At 35.1% G+C, this 23836-nt stretch overlaps 1 protein-coding gene across 1 annotated transcript in view; it reads right to left on the bottom strand.

Moving 5' to 3' along the window:
• LOC129754151 (probable serine/threonine-protein kinase tsuA) overlaps positions 1–23836 on the bottom strand; it is a 162075-nt gene that overhangs the window by 29555 nt on the left and 108684 nt on the right. The window contains exon 2 of the mRNA XM_055750034.1: positions 16541–17392. Coding sequence (XP_055606009.1) covers positions 16541–17017 — 477 coding nt within the window. The 5' untranslated portion in view covers positions 17018–17392. The remainder of the gene's footprint in view (positions 1–16540; positions 17393–23836) is intronic.

Below are 23836 nucleotides of genomic sequence, written 5' to 3' on the forward strand. Positions count from 1 at the left end.
CAATGCACACCGTGGCAAGTCAATGTAATCATAAAGGGATAGTCTGACCAGCTAAATGAACTTTTCAGGTGCAGAGAACTCTTACGACCCTACATGTAAAGATGCTGTTTCAGACAGGAAATGGAAGTAATATTCGTTTTGATGGGAAATCCTACTTGGCAGATAGGATTGATATATAAGGAAATATAATGTTCACAAATAAACAAATAAAATGGAAAGAGCTCACCAATGTTTCGTGATAATGCTGACAACCATGGGGGATGATAAAGGAACCTGTATTGCCACTTCAGATCTTGAAACAACGAGGCAAAACTCCTTTGAAATTCCTGGACAGCGATCCGAGCTGCTTTCAGGATTCTCCGGGAAGTAGATTGGGGTTTTTCTCGATGTCAATCCTTGTGTTATTCGGGGTCCGGCCTTGAAGCAATTTTTTAATTTCATCTGTTGCTCTCCCTGCATGACGAACTTTGTCCCAGGTTGATCCGGAAGGCATAGGCAGACAACTATTAGCTCTTCCGCAACTTTCACGTAATCATAAATTCACAATTTAAAATTTATTTTTCGGATTAGTTTTACTTCAAAGCAAAGAAAATTGAAACGAGCAAAAAAAACACGACCGCACTCCACCAAGGCTTGCTTTGATCCTCATCTGAACTTCTATCCATCTATAAAAAAAATCATAAACTTTAGATGTCCTTACTAAAAAGGACATCACTTTTCACCGCTAAGGCCGATAAATTAAAGCTACAAACGGTTCACAATTTTCATAAATTCATGTTACTTCGTTCCAACTTTTTAACCTGAATTCGCAATTCGCAAGATTATCGTGTTTTGAAACAAGAATATTGACACAGATTGAGTTCTTTATTCTAACTTCATTCTGTAAATGTGCATTTTGTTCCATGTGTTTTAACATAACAAATCAATAATTCCGTATATTGATTTAAAATTTGGTTGCTTATTATGTTTCTTAGTTCCAATTATGGATTTTATGTCTGTATTATGAGTCTTATTTCCAGTCTTATTTCTGAGCCTTTGAGTCAGATCAAGCTAGACTTAAGACTAATTTTATGGATTTATACAAACACTTTGTTGAACAGTGGAAAAATAATGTGTCCAATTCAAAGAGACTCAATATTTCCTGAAACTATGGAAGCTAAGTTATAATATGAAGAATATAATAAAAAAAACTCGTTTTGTTTTCAGATCAAGCAACGTAACTATTAATTATAAGAATTTCAGCAGGAAGCAGGTTTTTTCGTCAACCTGATTTTGAAAGATTTTGTCCCTCTGAATTCAAAATTCGCGTAAATGTACTAATTTAAAATTTAAAATTTGAATTGAAACTCTACCACAATACATCTGAACAATCCGAACTAACGCAATTCAAAATCAACTATTTTGATCCCTGATGAAGGTGTTAACCAACACCGAAACTTTGGATCAAAAATAAAACTTTTTAAATTCAATAAAATTTGACTGATTTTCCGTTAATCTAAAGTATTATACTAAGTTTTGAATAAAATCAATCGTTGATAACTAAAAATTCTATGAAAAAAAAAACAGCTGCAAAAAAATATATATGAGTACCTCAGTAACTTTTTTCAGAAGTAAAAACACTGCGGTTATCGAAAAAGTTGATTATTGATTTAAAACATACAAATTGAGTCATGTTCCAAAAAATTGGCCAAAAATTTTAAATGGATTTTTACCTTTTTTCATAAGTTAACCCATGGTTTTCCAAAACAAGACCTGGTAGAAAAAAACAAGTGGCATATTTGATTTCAGTGCCTTTACTTAAGTCTCTTGGCATGACGGAAAAATCTGAATTTTGTTGCCTTTTGTTATCGAAAAAAAAGTAAAAACAATCAACTCTAATACAATAGCTTTCTTATTTTGTTTGTTAAAATCATGAAATAAAACTTTTTATTTTTCTGCTCTCAAATACAAGGATTTTTTATAAATTATATTTCAAGGAAGGGTTAATGCAATGTTGAATAATTGTAACATTTTTGAAAAATTGAGGGCATTTTTTTTACAATCTTCTTAAACACTCATTCTTTACAATGCTTCTGAAAATTCCTTACAGTGTTGCTAAAAATTCTTAAAGCTATTTTGAGTAAATTTGCACTAGTAAAAAATTTTTAATTTTTTTTATCACAGATAATGTTAGAAATTAGCTCATCGTAACATATTCATGTTTTAAAACCCCTGATGGATCTTTTTCACAAACAGTTCGTTTGATGGCAGAAAGATTCCTGTTAGTTGATGAAATGATTTTAATGACAGTACATGAACAAATGTTAAGTGTCATTTTGAATTTCTTATCTTATTTTCCGACACAGATTCAAACTCTGAATTCCGGTAAAAAATGTTAGTTTCAATCCCTGATCTTGGAACCAAAAGTTAATTTTAAATTCCTTTTTGATTTTTTCCTTCGATTCGATTTTGGATCTGAATTCTCGATTTTCCCGGTGCTGTTTTAAATTCTTGGTTTTTTCATGGTTTTCCCGGTTCTGTGGCCACCCTGATTTATGGTCAAGCCTGGACATATTAAGAAAAACAGGAATAAATGATAATCAAAGTATAAAGATATCTACAGCGAAAGCTACAAGGTTACAACTAAGATGTTTTACTGAAACCATAAGTTTTTGATGATTGTGTAGCTTTTTCAATATTGCTTTGGATATTTTATAAATTATCCAAAAACATTAAAAAAATATGACAATTATGTTATTGTATATATTAAAAAAAATATATATTCGGCCTATTCGGCCTTCCTACGAAGCTCATCTGATGCATGTCTATCCGCCTGTTCTTTATTCCTTTACAAATTATTATACCATTATTATACCAGCATTTCATCTCGCCGCACGTGTCAATGAACATGCTTAAGTTAATAGGTTAAGTTAAGTTAAAAGAAAGCACATCTTACCTGGTCGGCCAGTTATGAGATTCGAACCCAAAAGTTTTCTTGTCTATACCGGCAATCGGACCCAGTACGCTTGACTTACCAGACTCGCGCCAGCCTATCCTTTACACCACCTTAGCTCCCCGATATCGCGGTGCGCCAGATGCTGATTTTCGATGTGTAGCTTAATGTGTATTGTTTACATTCTGTCAGTCGATTCAATCAGTTGGGTTCGTGAAATTTTTTTGCACAGATAGCTGTACAAAAAGTTTTCTCGAACGCAACTGATTAAATCGACTAACAGAAGGTGAACAATACACATTAAGCTATTTGTACACAAAACTTAATTAAATTTTACTCAATTTATAAAAAGTTAGAGCAATATCCGTGTGTGTAGACTTTAAAGACATCTTTCTGGCTTAGATTATGCCAAGAATAAAAATCCGAACTATTCATCGAATCGAAACCTTAATTGTTTGATAAAAACAATGTTGACATCTTTAATCATTTCTAGCGTTGAATGTTTGCATTTAGGCTGTCAACTATATTCACTGTCCATATTTTTCTGCAAGATGGTGCAGCCATTAATCTCCAGCTTGCTCTATTCCGATCGCCGTACTAGCACTTTGTTACCAAAGTTCACACACCTACTTTTTCAAATCGCTTCTTTCCATTTAGACGATGCCGCAGCAGCATCATAATTGCAATCAATTTGTAATCACTCGATCGAAAGCCTAGTTCTCTCGCATAAACGATCATTTTATTGGCACCGATCGACCGACGATCGACCGGTTCGTACGATTCCCTCAGTTTATTTATCGTTTATGAAGTGACGATGAGTTGAACCAAAAGCCACCGGGCCGGCTTCTATCGGGAGTCGTTGGAGATTCGAGAGGATAACCCATCGCTCGCTTGTTCGGACAGACAACTTAACGCATCGCAACCAGAACTTACGGCTAGGAGGTGCTACTAGATTCCGTCCCCACGACGACGCCGACGACGATGGAATCGGTTGGCTTATCTTGAACGTTAGTTAATCGCCACCGTTTTCCTGGCGTAGTTGTCTGTACATATTAAAGTGACTTAGGTCGACGGCAACGATGGCAGTGGCCAAGGATAGTGTAATTGGCCTCGTAGCTTCCAGTATTGCTCTACACAACTAGCACGGGTGCGACGGAAAGATGCAGATAAGAAAAATGAGCCTCTATACTTGTGTTATGATCGACCGATGATTAGAAGTGGTCCTTCTCTCGGCGAGTCCCCAGCATCGTAAATTTCTAATCCGTGGCGACCTGTAATCGATGGATGGCACAGCTGTTGCTACTGATGATAGACCCATGGGTGCATGGGTGCAGCAGACTTCATCAGAACAGGGCAAAAGTGGCACGAGTCGAAGGGGAGGAAAAAGATCGAATTGCTTCGGGAGCTACCAGTTTTGCCGCATGAACAATTCGGCGCACATGGACGTTCCAGCGTTCATAAATTTCTCTAATGAAAGACAATAATAAACCGTAAAACTAAAGTCTCGAGCTCGAACGCAAACGAATGCTCCTTACAGATAGATATGTATGTTCGTTAAAAGAGTACTTCTTGCGTATCTACGCGCCGATGCCTAAGCTATAAGTGTCGTCGTTAGCCGCGTGCGCATATGAAATGGTAAAGTGGAGTTTTGATCTGGAGGCAACTTCGTTGCTGAGTTCCACATCTGTCGGAGTCTCAGCAAATCAGTGGTGCCAGATTGCTGGAGAACTGCAGCGATTTTAACTATCCGTTTTATGTGGATTAACAAAGTACAATTTTAATCTCAAACTCAGTTCTATTTTGTTTTGAATTATGATTTTTGAAGTTATGATTTGTTTTTTTCAAAAATAGAAAAAAAGGTTTCCTTAAAAACCTACTTATGTTGTACGGCATCATCCTATACGGATATTTTTTGTTTTATTTTAAAAAATGTTAAAAAAACCAAAATAAAAAAATGTAAATGTCAAAACAAGATACCGTTAACTGGGGCATCATGCAACACTTTTCAACTTCAATGACTTCTAAAAACTTAATGTCCGCAGATAATCATACCGCTTGTACATACATCAAAAGGTTTAAAGTTTATGGGACATCAAATTGACGTAGTCAGAGAAATAATTGGTTTCACCAGTTATTTTTAAATAAAAAAAATATGCTTAAAATCAAAAAATCTAATGAAAACGTTTGAAAATTTATAGTTTTTGATATACCTACTTGTGATGTCATAACGCATAATGCACCAATTGCAGTAACTCTTGGTTTTGTTCGAATCAAATATTACATTTCTTCTATCAAAAACGTTTTAAATAAAAAGCATAAGAATGCTGCATACATTTATGGGTATAAAATACTACTAAAAGTTATACTAGCTGAATTCATAAAAATCTATGTTTGGATGGATGGAATTTTGAAATTAACAAACGCGTGATGCAAAACAATTATGTTCCAGCATATGGATACGTTATTTAAGAGGTGAATCTTTTATTTGCATGTTATCCCAGACAGGTAACTGAATTATTAAAAAAAAACTTCTATTTTTTGTTGGTTGTTTGTGTTGAACGTTGTGCCTACTTTGTTTTCGACGCATACTCTTCATTTGTCAAAATGGCCTACACGATGTCTAAAGGAATAAGAGGGTTGTGGGAGAGACTATTTAAGGCAAACTGGCTTATAGCAACTGAGAAGTTCGACAATAATGACTGTCCATAATCTGATGCAGCATGTGAAAATAATGGCTCGTTGGATAAAAAAAAATAAAAAGAATTCATTATAAACAGAAATAAATGCCATTTGCTGAAATTTTCTATGGATTTATTTCACTCTTCATAGGAATGTGAATACAAAAATGAACACTCACACGTAAGATCTCAGTGAAACTTTATGATCTTCAAAGAGATCTAATTTAAATACTTAAATCTAAGGCGCACATCTTTCAAGAATTCTTGCAAATGCTAAAACCACCAGCTTACAGAGAGAGTATGTGCTATTTATGTCGTGATCGGGATTCGATCGCATGACCTCTTGCTTAAATGAATTGAACGCTATCTTTTAGGTCACGGTCGTTTGTGTAATTTATGTGTTTACACAGCTCATTTCGAAATGGGTCACTTGAGAATGAGTGTAAGCCGTTCGTTTTATCGAAATACTTCAAGAATATGATGATTCATAAAAATATGTTTTATTTTGTTTTTCAAACAAATTTTTATACTTTATTCTTGGTATTTCCCACTGGTTGGCACTTTTTTGCAGGCGTGATATTGATCAAATTCTGCTGCTTTTTTGCTCAGTACTTCTCTTCTGACAGTAACTAAGAACAATTTTTCATTAAATTGTTTCAATTGTTTCAAAATTAACAAAACTTTATTGTTCTTGAGCCACTGAAACATATTTTTACTGGAATGTAGCTGGCAATAATTATAATCAATTAAAACTTAAATCGATTTTTCGAGATCATAAGATGGGATTTATACAATAAGAGTACTCTTTTATACTTTGAAAAACAGCAAATATGATTGGTCGGCTCCACTCAAACAGCAAAGAGCCGGGAGTAAACAGCACTGTTTTCAGTTTGACTTTTGAGTGCAATCCTGTTTCGCTGATCTCTACTCGTTATCCGCGTTGACACGAGCTGTAAGCGACTCGCACATCTAGTTTGAGAGCTCTCGCATCTGAGTGAGAGAGAGAGAGAATTCTTGTCAAGAGCCCCCTAGCGTTGCGGTCATACACATGGTTGCCACATGTATAGATTTATCTAGACAGGTACAGATTTTTTAGCTCATTTTTAATACAGAATCTGTACGTACAGATGACAGATCTTCTAAATTTGGTACAAATTTGTACAGATTTTTGACTTTTAAAAATTGAAAAAAGTTTCTACATTTGCTTTTATCCAGTTATTGAAAACTTTATATAAAATAAGTCAAAAGTACGCCTCCATTATTCTGACGATAAGAGTTCCTTACTGGGAAGTACACGATGGAACAATTAGATTTCCCAATTTGCTACAAATAATCAAATATTTGATTAAAATCCCCCACTCGTCTGCAGTGGTTGAGCGCATTTTCTCGCAAGTAAATACCAATAAAACCAAAGTTCGTTATCGTCTGAGTGTTAACATATTGGAGGCTATCCTTAGAACGGGAAGTTATTTTTTTTTTTAAACGGCTGATCGAAAAATGTCGTATTAAGTATCATACTCAAAAATCGTTTTTATAAAACTACGTATAAACATCATGGACATTGTTTGAACAATGAAGTGTTTGTTATGAAAAATATTTTTAAATGTCAGTTTTTTAAAGAGAGAAAATAAAAATGAATAAATTAGTTTCACAAAAAATGTTTAACTAAAAAACTGTACTATGTGCAATAATCTATCGTTTTTAAGATTAGAAATAAAGAAAACAAAATCTTCACATATCAACACATTGAATGTAGAACTTTGTTTTCTTCGGTACAGATTTTGTTAAAGATTTTTGAGTTTTCGGTACAGATGAAAAAATTTTTTTTCGATGAGCGGTACAGATTTTTATGTGGCAACACTTGTCATACGCCTAAGTGTAAACGGAGAAGTAATTTATTTTGACTCCCATTACAAGAAACAACAACAATTTCTTCCTCTATATCAGCAATGCCACATTCAAATTTTTACTCTCATTGAAAAATAAAAATTAGTCAAAAATCTGCACTGAAATTTGCACCAAAAAAAAAAAGAAATATTAAAAAAAATGCTATTGAAAAATATTTGACCACCGTCACATAAATCTAAATTCTGTATTTTCTCAATAAAATGTTCAATCGATTTGGTTTCTATGTACTTCTTCAAAACGTATTTTGTGGTATATTTTTACAAAAGATGAAATCAGAACTTATCTGAACCATATCCCAAAAATTTGGCTTCTGTGCGGACTGAATCTGTTCAAAAAATTATGAAAAATTTGTACATTTTTAAACAAATCTGTACTTGTGGCAACCATGCCAACTGTTGTTTTGATTTTTTTTTCTTGAGAAAATAACTGTCAAAAGTAGCCAGCAGAGGTCCCCGGTGGTTTTGGCAAAAATCAGGACATTGCGAAGAAAAAAACGGATTTTTCAGCAGAATCATGTATATGCAGATCTGCATAAATTTCATAAATAAAGGCGAAACATAGGTGCCGTAAACGCCTTTATTCATCCAACAGAGGTGAGCAGCAGTTAATATCGAAAAACACAAACAAAATATCGCATGAACCGAAGATAACCACCAGTCAAATGGGATAAACTATTTTTAAAGATTCGTTTGATGTTTTCATCTTTTAACTCCAAATATAATTGAAATATTTTGTTGAAAATCAGGATAATTCAGGACATTTTGAAAACCATTTTTCAGGACGGTCTCTCGAAAATCAGAACGAATCCTGAAAAATCAGGACACCTTGAACCTCATAAGGTGTTTGGAGAGCAGCATCTTTCCTCGTAAATTTACCAAAAAAAAACTGTGTTAGCTCGCAGATTTCTCCTCAGTACAATGCGATTTTTCCGGAGAAGGGAATTTTTTTTTTCATCAGTGAATGTGAATGTTCTCGCTCACTCTTATGTGTTGACAATCTCACTCTTTTTTTTTCAGTGCGATTTATCTCTCCGCACAGCTTGGGGGAACAGACGAATAAAATTGCGCTCTCTTTCACTGGACTAGTCGATCTGAGAAGTTTTGCCATCCATGTCCAGAGATGCCAATGTGCCTGATTTTTCGGAATTTGTCTGATCTTTCGAAGCTCAGCATGACATCCTGATAAGCCATTGTATTTCCCTGTTTTTTTTTAAATATGTCTGATTTTGCCTGATTTTTGTGAATATAGTGAAAATGAGTAGTAAGGAACTGCATTAGACACCATTGATAAAGTGAAAATATTGAGCGATGACAAAAAAAATTCATCACTCCGAGCGAAATTTCCGTTACATTAACATAGCCTGATTTTTTTTCAGCAGTCCCTAATTTTTGAAAAAAGAAAATGTTGGCAACCCTCTCCATGAAAGCAAAAACCGAAGTTTTCGTCATGAAACTTGTGGTTTTTTTTTCTGCAGGAGCAAATTTCTGCCAAATCATGATATTTTTCGCAAAACAATATTTGCTGGTTGTTAGGAACCTTACCACGAGCAGAGATGTTTCAGGATTCATACGCTGTAATACATTTGAAGTTGGTTTATTCTCAAGTTTTTTTTTCGGCAACCTTGGTATAAAGTTGTTTTTAGCAAAATTGACAGCTTATTTACAATTTTTTATGATCGAGGTTATTACTTAATTTTTTTTTTAATTTTTATTTTTAAAAAGCTGATCAAATTTTAATGCGTTTCGATGTGCTAGTTTATGATATCTGATATCTGTTGCAAAAACAAAATTATGTAGCTTAAAATATGAATTTATTTTATTTACGCAATAAAATCTTACCGAATCTAATAATAAAAATTTAAAAAACCTGAAAAAATGGTTTTTAAGACGTTAAAATTAATCAAATTTAAAGCTTTGGGGAGGATCTAAAGACCCCTGATGCAATTTTTTTTGTAATTTATTTACTTGAAACAGCTTGTACCTCAAGGCTTTAAGGAGCCAAACTCGTTTTGCATGTTTAAAATAGTTTGCTTAAGTCTAGATCATCACATTTAGAAGAGAACAGGAAATAAAAAGGGGAAACATGAAATTTAAAAGGATTTTATACGAAGATCAATAGTTTTTAGGAACAGGTATATGTCGAACATGTAGACCAAGTCCATGACAGCTAACACATCCCTCACTGGAATTTCGGGTGGGTTTCCTCGAGACCGAAGGAAATCTATGAAGTTCGCTCTGGCGACAAGGTGGTCCTTACACGACCAAACAATATCCCTGGCGGAAATTGTCCGATAATAAAAAAAATCCCCAATATATTTGCTTCTGTTTAAACATGGATAACTGTATATTATTCTAAAAAGTAGGGTAACAAGGGATAGTACAAGCTGAGAATTTTTTTGATTTTATTCTCTGTCTTCTAATCGGATAGAAACAACACACGACGCAACTTATTACAGGAAACGACACTTAACGTGCTTACTTAGCTCATTTAAAATGAGTTCTAATCAGATGTTTAAAAAAAAATCCCTGACAACACTTCTAATACGAAAACCCTTTTTTGCCCTGGGTAGATGAAGTAAACGACCGCTTCTTCGCTGAAAACGATTACAGATTATAAATGAAGATTATATTTAATGCAAGGCATTTCGTTCGGGTTGGCCAAACTCTTCTAAGCCTAACCACCAGGAGCGCGTCGTCGTCGACCGAATGACTCCGAGAAGTCCGTGGAGTCTAATGAAAGTTTATTATCTCACCCGAGAGATGTACGGCAGCTGTAGCATCATCACGGATCCTCTCCTGGGTCCTTCTGCGCCTTTTGATGGTGGCTTCTGATCGGACCCGACCAGTCAGTTGCTCTTTGCTGTCAAACGACTATCCGGGTTTCAACTAGGAGCAAGTAGGTACAGGACAAATGGCCAGCCCTCGCGTCGGTCTACGATCGTTGAAATGGCAACGATGATTTACAAGCACGCCGTTTTTCCGTGTAAATCAGCCGCGTAGATCGCACCACGAGTCGACGCGAAGTGCGCCTCGATGTGAACCATCTGGAACCGGTTTTGGCTATCCATCGCCTCAATCAATTAACGCATCTTGTGCTACTAACGCTAACTAACGATCCGCGCTCTAGGATTGTTGGACGAAAGCGAAAGCCCGCAGCGGTTTTGAGGCGGAAGATCCTACCTGGAAGATTTGATTTCCTGATTGCAACCTTACCTACAGCCGAACAGTTGGAAGCCACTTTCATCAGTCCAATTTGCTGGGAATTAATTTTCAGGTGTTCTTTGCACTCTTTTTCCTAGTTCTCAGTTCTAGGTGGAAACATTCCTGACCTGGTGCCCCATTTGCGTGACTTATGCCAATTAATGGAACAGGTCTCTCACCGATATTTTTTTCACGTGGGACTGATTCCGTGCTATCACGACGAACTCCCAACAGAAGGCACAACAAAATTACGAAACAGCGATATGAGCGATCACGATTCCCGAAACGCGTTGGTGGAGGAAGCTGATATGGATTAGCCAACTAGTCTCTCGGTTGTCTCTCGGTAGGATATGCAACCTGTCAAACCTGATACGTCATACTGTAACTGTGCCATATAAGGCCCAGATCACATTCAGTACAGGCAGCGGTGAAATAAAATGGTTGATCCAATAGACGAGGCAGACCAGAACACCCGAAGGGTGACAAACCCCTCTGAGAAGCCTGTGTCCTGAGCTTCGATTCCGCAGAACGAAACCAGTCGACAAATCGTGCAAACATACGTGCATCGTTTAGCAGATTGTAAATCATCGGTTGATCTTTCTTAACCGTATGTTTGTGTGTGTGAGCGCGCGCTAAGGAAAGCTTTAATTTATTACCCCCCAGTGCAGTGCATTGATTCAATGTCCCGTTTGCTTCGTCACGAAGCAACGAAAAACCATACATCGACCAAATCATAATTCTACAAATCTAACTCGCTAAACGATCACGCGATTCGTCTTTTACTCAGTAGCACTGTTTTACTAGAACCAGTATTGAGTAAAATGTGACAATTAACATTCGATACAGTACTTTTCCGATTACGGTCGTTATATGTGCCTTGAGCAGTTTTTATTCAACGTTTCTTTTGTCGTTGCATTTTTTTGTTAAACGAACATCTTCTTGGATGGAAGTTGCCTTCAATTCCATGGCAAATCCTCACAATCCTGTATTTCTGATTTTTTTGTACTTAAACTCAAAATTTTTTAGATGCTTTATTTTTTTTAATTAGGGATGTAAATGCACAAATTGAAGCAAGTTCAGGTTAAGAAGAAAATAAGTTGCTATCGAAATACCGGTAGGTATCTAACTTTTCTTGTACCATGGTTCAATTAAAAAAATTGCTTTGATTCAGTAAAGTTATTCATCCAAGTAGGCTCACAACACACATCAGAGTGAAAATGGTCTCCAAGCTGTTTGGTCCAAATACGTTTTAAAGGTTAAAAAATGAACCACGAGGTGACAGAAGACTTTTCTAATCTCAATAACAACAAAAAGTTTCGATCAATCAGCGATCTAAGAGGATGATAAGCAAGAGAAAAAGGAAATAGGAAAAAAAATCAAGTGACGATCAATTTTTGGCAGCTGTATCGAAGGCTATACTGGGACGATAATCGTGAAAGTCTAGACCCTAAGTTCCTTGAGCGGGAGGTGATCTTCACATCTGAAAGTCCATAACAGTAATTATACACCCACCTGATATTACGATTAAATATACGGGATTTTTCACGTAAACTAAGCTTTTGTTGCATCACATCGATTCTACGTGTGCTTTGTAGTAGCTAGTGTACGTCGATATAACTGGCTCATGAGTTTGCGTAAAGTCTAGAGCATGGGTAGCCAACATTTTCAACAGGGTGGGCCAAATTTTTGAAATGAGATTGGCTGGCGGGCCAAAGAAAAACAAATTGTTCTGGAGTATTCAAAAAATATTTGCCTAGTAAAGATTAAGCTTGCCAGATTGCCCGGTTTTATCCGGATTTGCGGATATTTAATACACAATTTTGGAAAAGTCCGATCCGGCTTGGATGCCTGGATTTCATTGAAAAATGCTTGGATTTATTCACCTATTTTTGCCAAATCGAACAAAAAATCAAATAGTAATTTTTTTTATTCATGCATTCAAAACGACAATTTTCATGTAAATTTTTTTAAACTAATCATGAAAGGTTTTGAGGAAGGCTGGAATACGATTTAAAATCTTCCGATAACTTTTGATGGACATTTTTTTAACATGTTTTTTTGCTATTTATTTACTATTGGTATTGCCTGGAGTTTTGGTCGACAATTTTGAAATCAATTGCCTGGATTTTGCCAGGTTTCTAGATGAAAATAGTTCCGATTTGTTCGACCCAGGTACGTCGTTTTTATTCTCTATTTGAAAAACAGTATAAATATTACGCAATACAAAATAAATAACCCTTATGTTTATGTGTATGCCAATCCTTTCAAGACATTTATAATCTCATCGGATTAAAGGGTGTGTCACATCATACTGCATCACGGGAAAACGCTGTAGAAATTTAATTTTAAGGAATTATATCTTCAGCTTTCGCTTATAATCAGATAAGAGTGATAGAGTATAGATCACGTTGACCATGCTTCACTGTCAATTTTTCGTAAATTTGGAAAAAATGTCGTCGAACGAAAAAGAGCGTCGTGAATTAATCCTGCGCACTCATTTCGAAAATCCGGAGTTGTCACATCGGGACATCGGTAAGATGCATGAAATCGTCCAATCCACGGTCAGCAGAGTACTAAAACGATACTTCGAGAACCTAACCATCGACCGGTAGGTGAAGAACGGCAAAAATGAATGCTCCGTCAGTGAAAAAGATCACAAGCGCGTAGTAAGCAGTTTAGACGTGATCCGAGAAGTTCGGTCCGGTATGTCGCTAAAAAGCTGAGTTTGTCAAGTTCATTCGTCCAGCGGACCAAGCAGCAGGATTGACTGCGTACATACAAGGTTCAGAAGGCTCCATATCGTGACGAAAGGCAAAACATAGTGGGGAAGACGCGATCCCGGAAGCTGTACACCGAAATGCTGACGAAGCCGCATTGCCTGGTAATGGACGATGAAACGTACGTCAAAGCGAACTTTCAGCTGACGGGCCTGTTGTTCTTTACCGCAGAGGACAATTTCAGCGTTCCGGAGGACATTCGCAAGCAGAAACTATCCAAGTTTGCCAAAAAGTACATGGTGTGGCAAGCGATCTGCTCTTGCGGAAAGCGGAGCGCCCCCTTCGTGACGACCGGCACGGTAAACGGGCAGGTTTACCTTAAGGAGTGCCTACAGAAGCGCTTACAACCACTATTGAAGCAGTACGAGGGCTCGACCATCTTCTGGCCGGATCTCGCTTCGTGCCACTATTCAAACGACGTGTTGGAGTGTTACGAAGCCAACGGGGTCACCCTCGTGCCAAAGAAAATGAACCCGCCCAACCCGTCGGAGCTCCGCCCAATAGAGAAATATTGTGCGATTATGAAGCAGGCCCTCCGAAAGAATCCAAAAGTTGTCAAATCGGAGGAAAAAACTACAACCTGATGTTGTACAGAACCTTATGGACGGGGAAAAGAGGAAGAAGCGAGCATACGGGCTTGGCTCGAAATATTAATAAAAAGAAAATGTTGTTTAGTAGTTTTTATTTTACTGTCTAAAATTTTCGAAATAATGGGCGTTTTTTTTCCCTGATGCAATTTGATGTGACACATGAATAAAGATCCCAGAAATGTAAAATGGCGTGACTACAATGGACAGAGAGTCAATTTTATGGTCTCCAAATATAAGAAAAATGACCGCACATCTTAAAAGTTTTCAAGTTCACCGTTTTCGCAAAAACTCAGAATGGTATTGTTGAAAAAAAAGAGGAGCATTCACAAGTTTTGAACAATTGAAAGAATATTTTTTTCGACGAACTCAACTTATATCATAAATAATATTGATTTTTCAAAGTACGGACGTCAACCTCAACTCTATCCAACTCTTTCCAAAGTTTTCAAGATTTCGATATGACAAGTGAATTTTGAAAGCCTTTTATGAACAAAATGAATACGAGTATGAGTCTTTTATTAATCATTGTAGTCGTTCTTCAGAGAGATTTGGCAGTACTAAATATATTTAGATATTTTTAAATTTTCCTTAATATAATCTTTTCTGTTGAAGTTTAGCATTGTGGCCCGCGGGCCATGGTTTGGTCACCCCAGGTCTGGAGCATGGGTGGCCAAGATTTTCAACAGGCGGGCCAAATTTGAGAAATGAGATTTGCCAGTGGGCCAAACAAATTAAACATATTAAAGAAAACAACAAAAATACAACATTTTGAAATTCCCATAAAAAATGATAAATGTCTGCATATGCCTGTGTTTCCTTAAGTGTAGATTCATTTTAATATTTAATTAATTTTTGTTCTCTTATTGTATTGGATCCAAATTCTGTAAGTACGACAGTCAGATTTTCTAGTTTTGGCAATGATTTTTACACATTCTGTGTCATTTAATTAAGAATTATTTAAAAACTATTTGAAATATTGCTTACGAGCTCCCTGTCCTAATCGAAATCTAGATCAATTTCACTCAACTGTGAATTCTATTCAGTTTGTCAGTATTGGTTTACCTTCTCAAATACAAAACACGTTGTCGATACTGAGCTATTTGAATTTGGTTCAATTTTCATAAATTTTTTTTTTGTTGAAATTAAACAAAAAGTTTTCAGTTTAATCAATCTTCTGGAATATATTAGAATAAGCTTTTAGTTCTAAATTCTGGCTTCTCGCTGTTAAGCTTTTCTTTGCCAAGTAGAGTTGAATCGACTGGTTATGTTAAACTTTCTTTTGTATGAAATTTGAAGATAATCACTCTAATTTCGTTCGAATTGCAACATATTTTATGTTTAGTTTCTTTGAAATCCATGCGTGTGTTTTAAACATCTCAGCACAAATGATCAAAGACTTTCCTCAAGCCGTACCTATTGAAAGTATGAAAAATAAATATATTCAATAATTCATCATTTTTTAATCCACTATCGAAAAAGAACCAGACTGACAGTGTTCTCTAGCTCATGATCGGGATCGGTCCTACAGTTGCGTTGAGTGAAATTAAGTGGATTCCCTGTAAAGCGCGTTTGTAGTTATTTCTATCTGAAAAAATGGTATTCGGTGTGGTTGTCTGCGGGTTTCTCGAGTGCTCCAGATTCCGTCATCCACATAGGTACTTTCGTTACGATTCACTTAGTATGGGACTATGTTGTTTTTTCGAATCGGTAGAAAACCTTAGTAACACTGATTGTTTTGTAAGACTCTTCAAGCCTCTTAAGAAACCGCAACTGGTTCTATTAACATCATAGTCGTAATATTTATTTGAATATCATATCATAAGTTAATTCAATTTTTCGGAGCACTGTTCAAAATGTGCTAAACAGGGTTGGCTTTGGATCAAGCAAAGGTAATAACGTACACAACTAGCACAGTACATATTGAAAATGTTATTGTTTTTTTTTATATAGGGGCATTGAAAACTACATTTATAAATGAAAAGATTCAAAAATACTTTGTCCCAATTTCCGAATAAAAGCTCGTTTTTCGTGTGTGCGTGTGCCCCAATTTACCTTCCGCCTGAGTAGCCCGTCAACCTAATGTGAAACTTCCAAGAACGAATCATAAAATCGGAATCGGTTTTTATTTCAATCAACGGGGCCTGTGGCCCGGGAGCTCCAAAACAATAAAAATATTTCCTCCGATTGGATAGACCCAATTAAAATTTGAATTGCTGCCGCGAACAATTAAAGTGAATTGAATACCTGGTGCGCTGCTCGCTCGAGGGCCCCCTCAAGGTTCCCAATTTGTAAAAATATGGAAAAGCACTTCGCGATACAGACCGGGGTATCGCCAAAATGGCAATTTTCGCTTTTACGCAAAACGGCCCAAATGGGACGTCGAGACGTTTCCCTTGGAGCGTTTAAGCGAAAAGATATGTTTCTTTTCGGGTGGTTGTTGGGGGGAAACACTCACCTGGTCGAATCCTTGCAGCGGTTGTTGGTTGTTGGCCCCGTTGTTGGAGGAATTGTTGGAGGTGCTGCCGTTGCTGCTGCCCACGATGCCACTCCCACTGCCCGGCTGCGTCGGCGTCGTTGGCGTCGATGCCGTCGACGAGCTTCCATTAACGGCTTCCGGACCATTTCGATTGACAGCAACCGCGCCGCCTCCGCCTCCACCTCCGGGGCCACCTCCCGGGGGTCGATCCGACAGCACGATGGCCGCCGATGATGGCACCACAACCCCACTTCCCACCCCATTGACGACCACCGTCATTTCCGATGCACTCCCGCCTCCGGACCCTGAAGCTGAAGAGCCACCCCCTCCTCCCCCGGCCGATCCCGTTACGAAATCGAAAAAATCCGTCTTCCCCAGATCTTCGGGCCGAAACGATTCACTAATGTCCATGCCCGCCGATGAAGTCATTATGCCATTCGCGATGATTTCCAACATAAATATGTCCGATTGCACTTTGCGCAGACCGGGCAGAAAAACTGAATCACTGTGAATGCCGCACGTTTTACGCTGCCGCTGCCGTCAATTGGACCCGAATGGAAGGTGGAAGTGGAGGATGGAACCCGCGATCCAGATTACCGAAATTTAAATGTTTTTAAATTGATACGCGCCGTTTTGGGACGACGGCGGAATGGCATATCGTTACGCGAAAATGGGCGATGCGTGGTCGTTGGTTTCAAATTTTTTTTTTCTTGCCGGGTTGATGGACGTCCCTTCGATGGATTCCTGTCCGATCCTGTCGTAGCCGTTATCGAAGAAAACCGTATGGAGAGCAGCGCGGCAGTTCGTTTGTGGTGCGGCCAATCATCGCCTCTGAAAAGAGAGCAAGAACATAGAAATGATATTTAAATTACATACATACGTTTATGCTAATGAGATACATTTAGTGGTATTGCTTTTGGATTCCCGAAACGGTGACCCTGTTTATGACCAATAAGGTACGATTTTCTTCATCGATACTATTCGAAAATTGATTTTTAAGGAGAGTATTTGAAATTAATTTTATAAGTTAAAAGTTTTGATGTTTAATTTTTAAATGGAGCAGTTTTCTTTTAAGTTGCAAACGCAAGATTTATAACCGTGGCTCAACTAAATACGGATAGCAGACAAGATGTTCGTTAGATAAATCGGCACATATGGTGACCGTGACAGGTTTAAGAAATTAATCATAGGAAGAAATCTCTAAAAATCGAGGTAAATGTAAACAAACGATCAATAGACAAACATGCAAAATGAAAATTAAAAGTTTTCAATTAATATGTTCAAGTTATCGTTTGAAAGATGTAACACATTAAAGACAATTTCAAGCAAGGACAACTTCAAGCAAGGACAACTTCAAGCAAGGGCAATTTAAAAACACTAATAGAAAACAAATTGGAAAGAACAGCTTTGAAATATCTGGGAACAATCCAAGTCTAATGAGATTTTTCCGGAATTTTCAGCAAGGATGATCCATTGTTTTAAAGTGGAATGAGAAGACAGCTTACAATTAAAAAAAGCTAGTCGAGAAAATAGCCTTTGAAAAAATATGAAAAAACTGATATTTGATCATGAAATTCCATCAAAGTTCATTGTCAGATTTAAAATCATATTTAAGGCTTCCAAAAAAACTTTCGTGATTATTTTTGTAAAACTTGCTCAAAAACTTTCATTTTGGGGTTCTAAATAAAAAATTTTTACAATACAGTATTGTTAGTATGATTTGCCAAATATAAAGTGAATAAATCCGGGAATTTTTCAATAAAATCCATCGAAATCTAGTTCCAAATTTTGTATTAAATATCCGGGTAAACTCGGATAAAACCGGGCAATCTGGCAAACTTAATCTTGCCACATTTTGTTTTCAAATGCACCCAAAATATGGTATCATTGTGCATTCAAAATTTCTTCCGGAAGGTAGCCCAAACGAGGTATCATAATAAATCAAAATATGACTCGGTTTTTTTTTGCAGAAATGATAAGGACAAATTAAAATTAATGATGCTTCATTTATTTATTACTGAAAATTCAAATCCGCAATTTGCTGGTAACTTCTATCTAAATTGTATGTTTGCTTTCAGTTCGATCAAACTTTTGGCATTTCAATAAACTTACATTTTTTTTATCGCAGAAAATGGAACATCAAATCATGATATCATTTCCATCTCAATTTTCTACTCGATGAAAATAATAAAACCTTGATGATGCCTTGTATTGTTGTCTTGAAAAAAACAAAACCTTACCTTATTTATGTGTTGGTTTGGCATCCGTTATTGATTCTTCAATAAGACCTAATTTTGCCATCGGGAAAAATGCGGCACTAAATTATGCATAATTTTCATTTTGGCAATGATAGCTCATTTTGGTTACTGTTAGCTGTTGATTTAGGCTACATGGTCTGCTCGAGATAAGCTTCTGATGAACGTTTTGAAAGGGTTTTTAATCAGCTTAGAACTTTATGAAAAAAATGAAAAAAATCAACTTCTGGGACTTCTTTGGCCTCGGTTCTGTGGAATTTTTCAGAATTAAGTTTTAAAATAACTCATGTACCCATTTTAATCGTAACAAGCCATCTTAAATTATTGATCTTGGTGTATAATTCTTTTTATTTTCATATTTCCCTATCTATCCCTAAAAAATGAAATAGAAGTAAGCAAACTATTGTAAAAAAACGAGTTTAATTTCTGTAATGTACTAAAAGCTATAAATTAAGTTTTCGTTAGACGTGCGCGTTTTGGTTTGTTGGTTTCTATGGATTTTTTACGTGGTGTTGTACTGAAATTTCATATTTAATAAGTAAAAAATAAAAAAGCAAATTATGTTACAATATTGTTTATTGAAAATTCTCATTTTGCAATTGGTAATTAATGAAATTTTTTTTGCCGAACCATTATTGTTAATGAGTGTATTTGGATACCACAACACTTATTTAATTTTTATTTCAATATTATGTAATATAGCTATCATTTAATGATGATGACATAATTTCTCAAATCATGAGATAGTTTTTAAAGTTTTTGATACTTCTAGAAAATTTATAAAAAATTGACCAATAAATGTACAAATTTTTACATTTTTCGATGCCGTAAAAAACTTTACCCAGTATGACGGATTGGCTCAATGATATCACCTACAAACTTTATATTGCTTTAATCATCCTATACCAAAACTGTTGGTGTAAAAATATTTTCCGGACAAGCACCAAATTTTTAAAAATAAATATTTTCATAATTCACTTATTACTCTGAGCTAAAATGCATCAAAATGCAAATCAAAGGTTCACCTTTTAAATCTTGTTTCCATATGCTGGAGTATGATTGTTTTGCATCACGCAGTTTAATTTCAAAATTTCATAAATTTTTATGATCTCAGCTAGTAGACTTTTTTGTAGTATTTTTTACCCCTAAATGTATGCAGCATCCTTATGCTTTTTCTTCCACAACATTTTTGACAGCGAAAATATAAAATTTAATTCAAACAAAGCCAAAAATTACTGCAATTGGTGCTTTATGCGTTATAACATTACAAATATATCGAAAACTATAAATTTTCAATCTGGTTTCATACAGTAAACAGGGCTGGTAGCGAGTCACTTTTTAGTGACTTGGTCACTTTTTTTGGGTCAGTCACTAAAAAGTCACTTTTTTCATCATTTGGTCACTAAAGTCACTATTTTCCGAAAAATGGTCACTTATCACCAAAAGTCACTTTTTTCACCGATAATAAACCAATGGAAGAGTAATTTGAATTGCGCGTGTTAATATTGACGGTAGTAACGGTAAATTACTTGATCAGTCAGTCAGAAATTTTTTTCGCCTCCGGAAAAATTTCGCCTCCGGCGGAATTTCGGCATGAATCACCCTTGGCTTGAGACATTTCGATCTAAGACATTATTTGACGTTCGTGAATTGAAACTAACTTTGATCGTAGATTCTAGTTTTTAGTTCAATCAACCTTTTGTATTGGAACTCAAAACTTGATATACAAAAACTCTATCTCGCCTTTAGTTAGAATGGGTTTTTATTAAGAAGTGTAACTAAAATTGAGATTGAAACGAACCATTTTTTTATGAAAAAAAAATCTTTTATGTCATAACAAATGTTATGATGATATGAAATATTCTTTAAAAAACAATTTCAGACTCAATTTTATTTCGTGTTTTTTGTTCTTCTAAATACTTAAAAAAAGGGTTGTAAAAATTTACACAAGGCCACAAAAATTACATTTTTTTTAGGTGCAATGAATTTAAACGGTAATTTCAACTAATTTGGGTTCCCCGAATCTAAATATGTATGCAATATTTCTATCAGCTTTTATATTTATTATTATTTATTTCGTCTTTGGTTTAATTACCGTACAGACTGATGACTTAAAAACTAGGAAATTCTTCTTAAGCCTATTTTAAAACGACGTTTGCACATATTAAAATTAAACAAATTATACACTAAATTAAAAAGTTCACAACACTTGTCAATAGGGTGGTTTTGGCCATAGGCAGTACGGTGGTAAGGAATTGAAAGAAACTGACGTTGTCGAAGTGTTCTCGTTGGTACATAAATGTTAACACGTTGTAGAATGTAAGCACAGTCAATACGGTTGGTCAATGTGTCGAATATAAAACCTTGCAGCAGTTCGACGCGCCGCTTTTCGAGTGAGGTTAGACATATCAGAGCACACCTTTCCTCGTACGGTGGGTTTGTTATTGAAATGAAAATAATTTAAAATCTTTAGAGAAGTTTGTTACTTTGATTTATCGGCCTAGCGGTGAAAAGTGATGTCCTTTTTAGTAGGGACATCTAAAGATTATGAAATTTTTTTTTTTTATATAGATGGATAGAAGGTTAGAAGAAATGAAAGATGGTGAAAATGAGCGGGTAGAATTTGTCTAGAAGCATTACCATCACATACCAAATTTTTGTTCCTCACGAGCCTACTACTATGAAGTGGTAGATACAGATAGAGTTGCATCTACCACCACACATTAGTAGGCTTAGCGTGGTCCGCCCCACAAGCGAGAACTTGTAGTGCGGACGAACTACAAGTTCTCGCTTGTGGGGCGGACCACGCTAAGCCTACCAATGTGTGGTGGTAGATGCAACTCTATCTGTATCTACCACTTCATAGTAGTAGGCTCGTGAGGAACAAAAATTTGGTATGTGATGGTAATGCTTCTAGACAAATTCTACCCGCTCATTTTCACCATCTTTCATTTCTTCTAACCTTCTATCCATCTATATAAAAAAAAAAAATTTCATAATCTTTAGATGTCCCTACTAAAAAGGACATCACTTTTCACCGCTAGGCCGATAAATCAAAGTAACAAACAAAAATTACGGTGGTTAATCTCTTCATATCTTTAGAGAAGTTTCTGCACTTTCTTTTTACAAAAACTCAAATCAAAAACATATTATTTAGAAATAAAAGTTTTATATGAATTAATGAGCTTTAAATAGAATCAAGTTTTTTTTTACACTTTCGGCTGTGATGTCAAAAATACTTGTAATGACATTTTTCCATAATCACATATCTATCAATTTTACTAGTTATAAACTCTTTATTACCATGAAACATGTTTATTGAAAAAACTCTTCCTGAAATGTTTTTAAAAACTAATCTTTTGCATTTCCATACTGTTTTTTCATTTTTTTAAATAAATCTTCCGAGTTTTATTGTACAGTTTTTTTTTCAATTTTATAATCAACTTGCCGGATATTTTTTTAACCAAACTTTTTAAATTTTTAAGACATATTTTTAACAATTGTTTCCTTGTTTTTAAATTCTAAATTTTCGTGTTCTTCAACCATAAACCTTTAACTCCAAATTTTAAATAAAAAAAACATAATTTCAACCTTCTGTTCTTTCAGGACCCAATATTTTAATCAAAAGAGACAAAATACTCAGAGTTTGTAATTCAAAGCTTAAAAACCTGCGATTGAAACTTTAAAAACTTTTTATTAATATTTGTTATATGAAATCATATTTTTGGATCGATCATGATTTTTAAATTTATATAAAAAGTTTGAAAAATTGTTCTAAGTAGCAACTTTCAAAATAAATTTGAATACGCAGTGTTAATAACAAAAGTTTTGAACTCATTATTTTTAATTTTTTATCAGTTTTTATCATTCACATAATTAGGCATTTTCTAACATTTCTTTGTCACTGTAGTTGAACATGGAGGATTTTACTTTATTAAAGGTTTTATGTCGGGCTTCTATAACTGGCACTTTTAAAATAATTATAAATATATTCTTCTTTTTATAAAATTAAATTAAAACATCAAGCATTGAATAAATTCTGTTCAAAATTCATTTCTTATTCATTAATCGGTAATTTATATTTTAAATCGTGATTAAATATTTTTTGTTCAAATTAAAAAATTACAGCGGAATTTCTCACTAAACTTCCAGTTAAAAATGAGGAAAAGAATTCCAAATTTAGATGAATAAAAATTAACAATTATTATCATTTTCCTAACATCTATTCATGCTTAGTTTTGTACAAGATTTGATATTTATTTTAGAATTCAGATATTTTTTAATTTTAAATTTGCTAAGAAATTCATTTGAAACTAATTTATTCCTTACTTTCTTGACTTATCGAAAATTTGAAACATTCATTGTAATATGTTTCCAAAATTTTGTTTATCAGTCATTTTTTTAGTGTTTGTGTTGAACATGAGTGACAAACGGTGTAAGAAAACCCTTTCCTTTTCAATTGTTTATTTTTGGTATTGTTATTAATTTTATCTAAATTTGAATTTTGAAAACCCCCCCCGGAAGGGTCCATCGCACATTTTTTGAACTTCAAAGTTATTTTTTCGTTCTACATAGTCACTATTTGGTCACTTTTTTCGGTACTCAAAGTCACTATTTGGTCACTTTTTTTTCAAATTTTGGTCACTAAAGCCCCTACTATTTCATTGTCAAACCGCTACCAGCCCTGAGTAAACTATATAAAATGGCAAATTTGAAATTTTCAAATCTTTGTTGAACAATTTCCAGAGTTATAAAAAATTTCCCCAAGACCTCATAGAACACAGAAGCCTAGAATTACTATTGATTAGAATATTTCTTAGTTTACAAAATTTCAGTCTGCGGACTTAAGAATAAAATGAGTCAAAAAAATCGGCTTACCTTATTTTGGATATAAGCAAAAACTCTGCCGTTCGTTTCGACCAAAAAGAAAACTTTTTTGACAACAAGCTTTCTGAAATTCGAAAAAAATGCAATTCGACACACCCTAATGTACAATGGACAAATAAGTGTTGAAACCGCG

The sequence above is a fragment of the Uranotaenia lowii genome, chromosome 3 (assembly GCF_029784155.1).
Source record: "Uranotaenia lowii strain MFRU-FL chromosome 3, ASM2978415v1, whole genome shotgun sequence".
In the NCBI taxonomy this organism is placed as follows: domain Eukaryota; kingdom Metazoa; phylum Arthropoda; class Insecta; order Diptera; family Culicidae; genus Uranotaenia; species Uranotaenia lowii.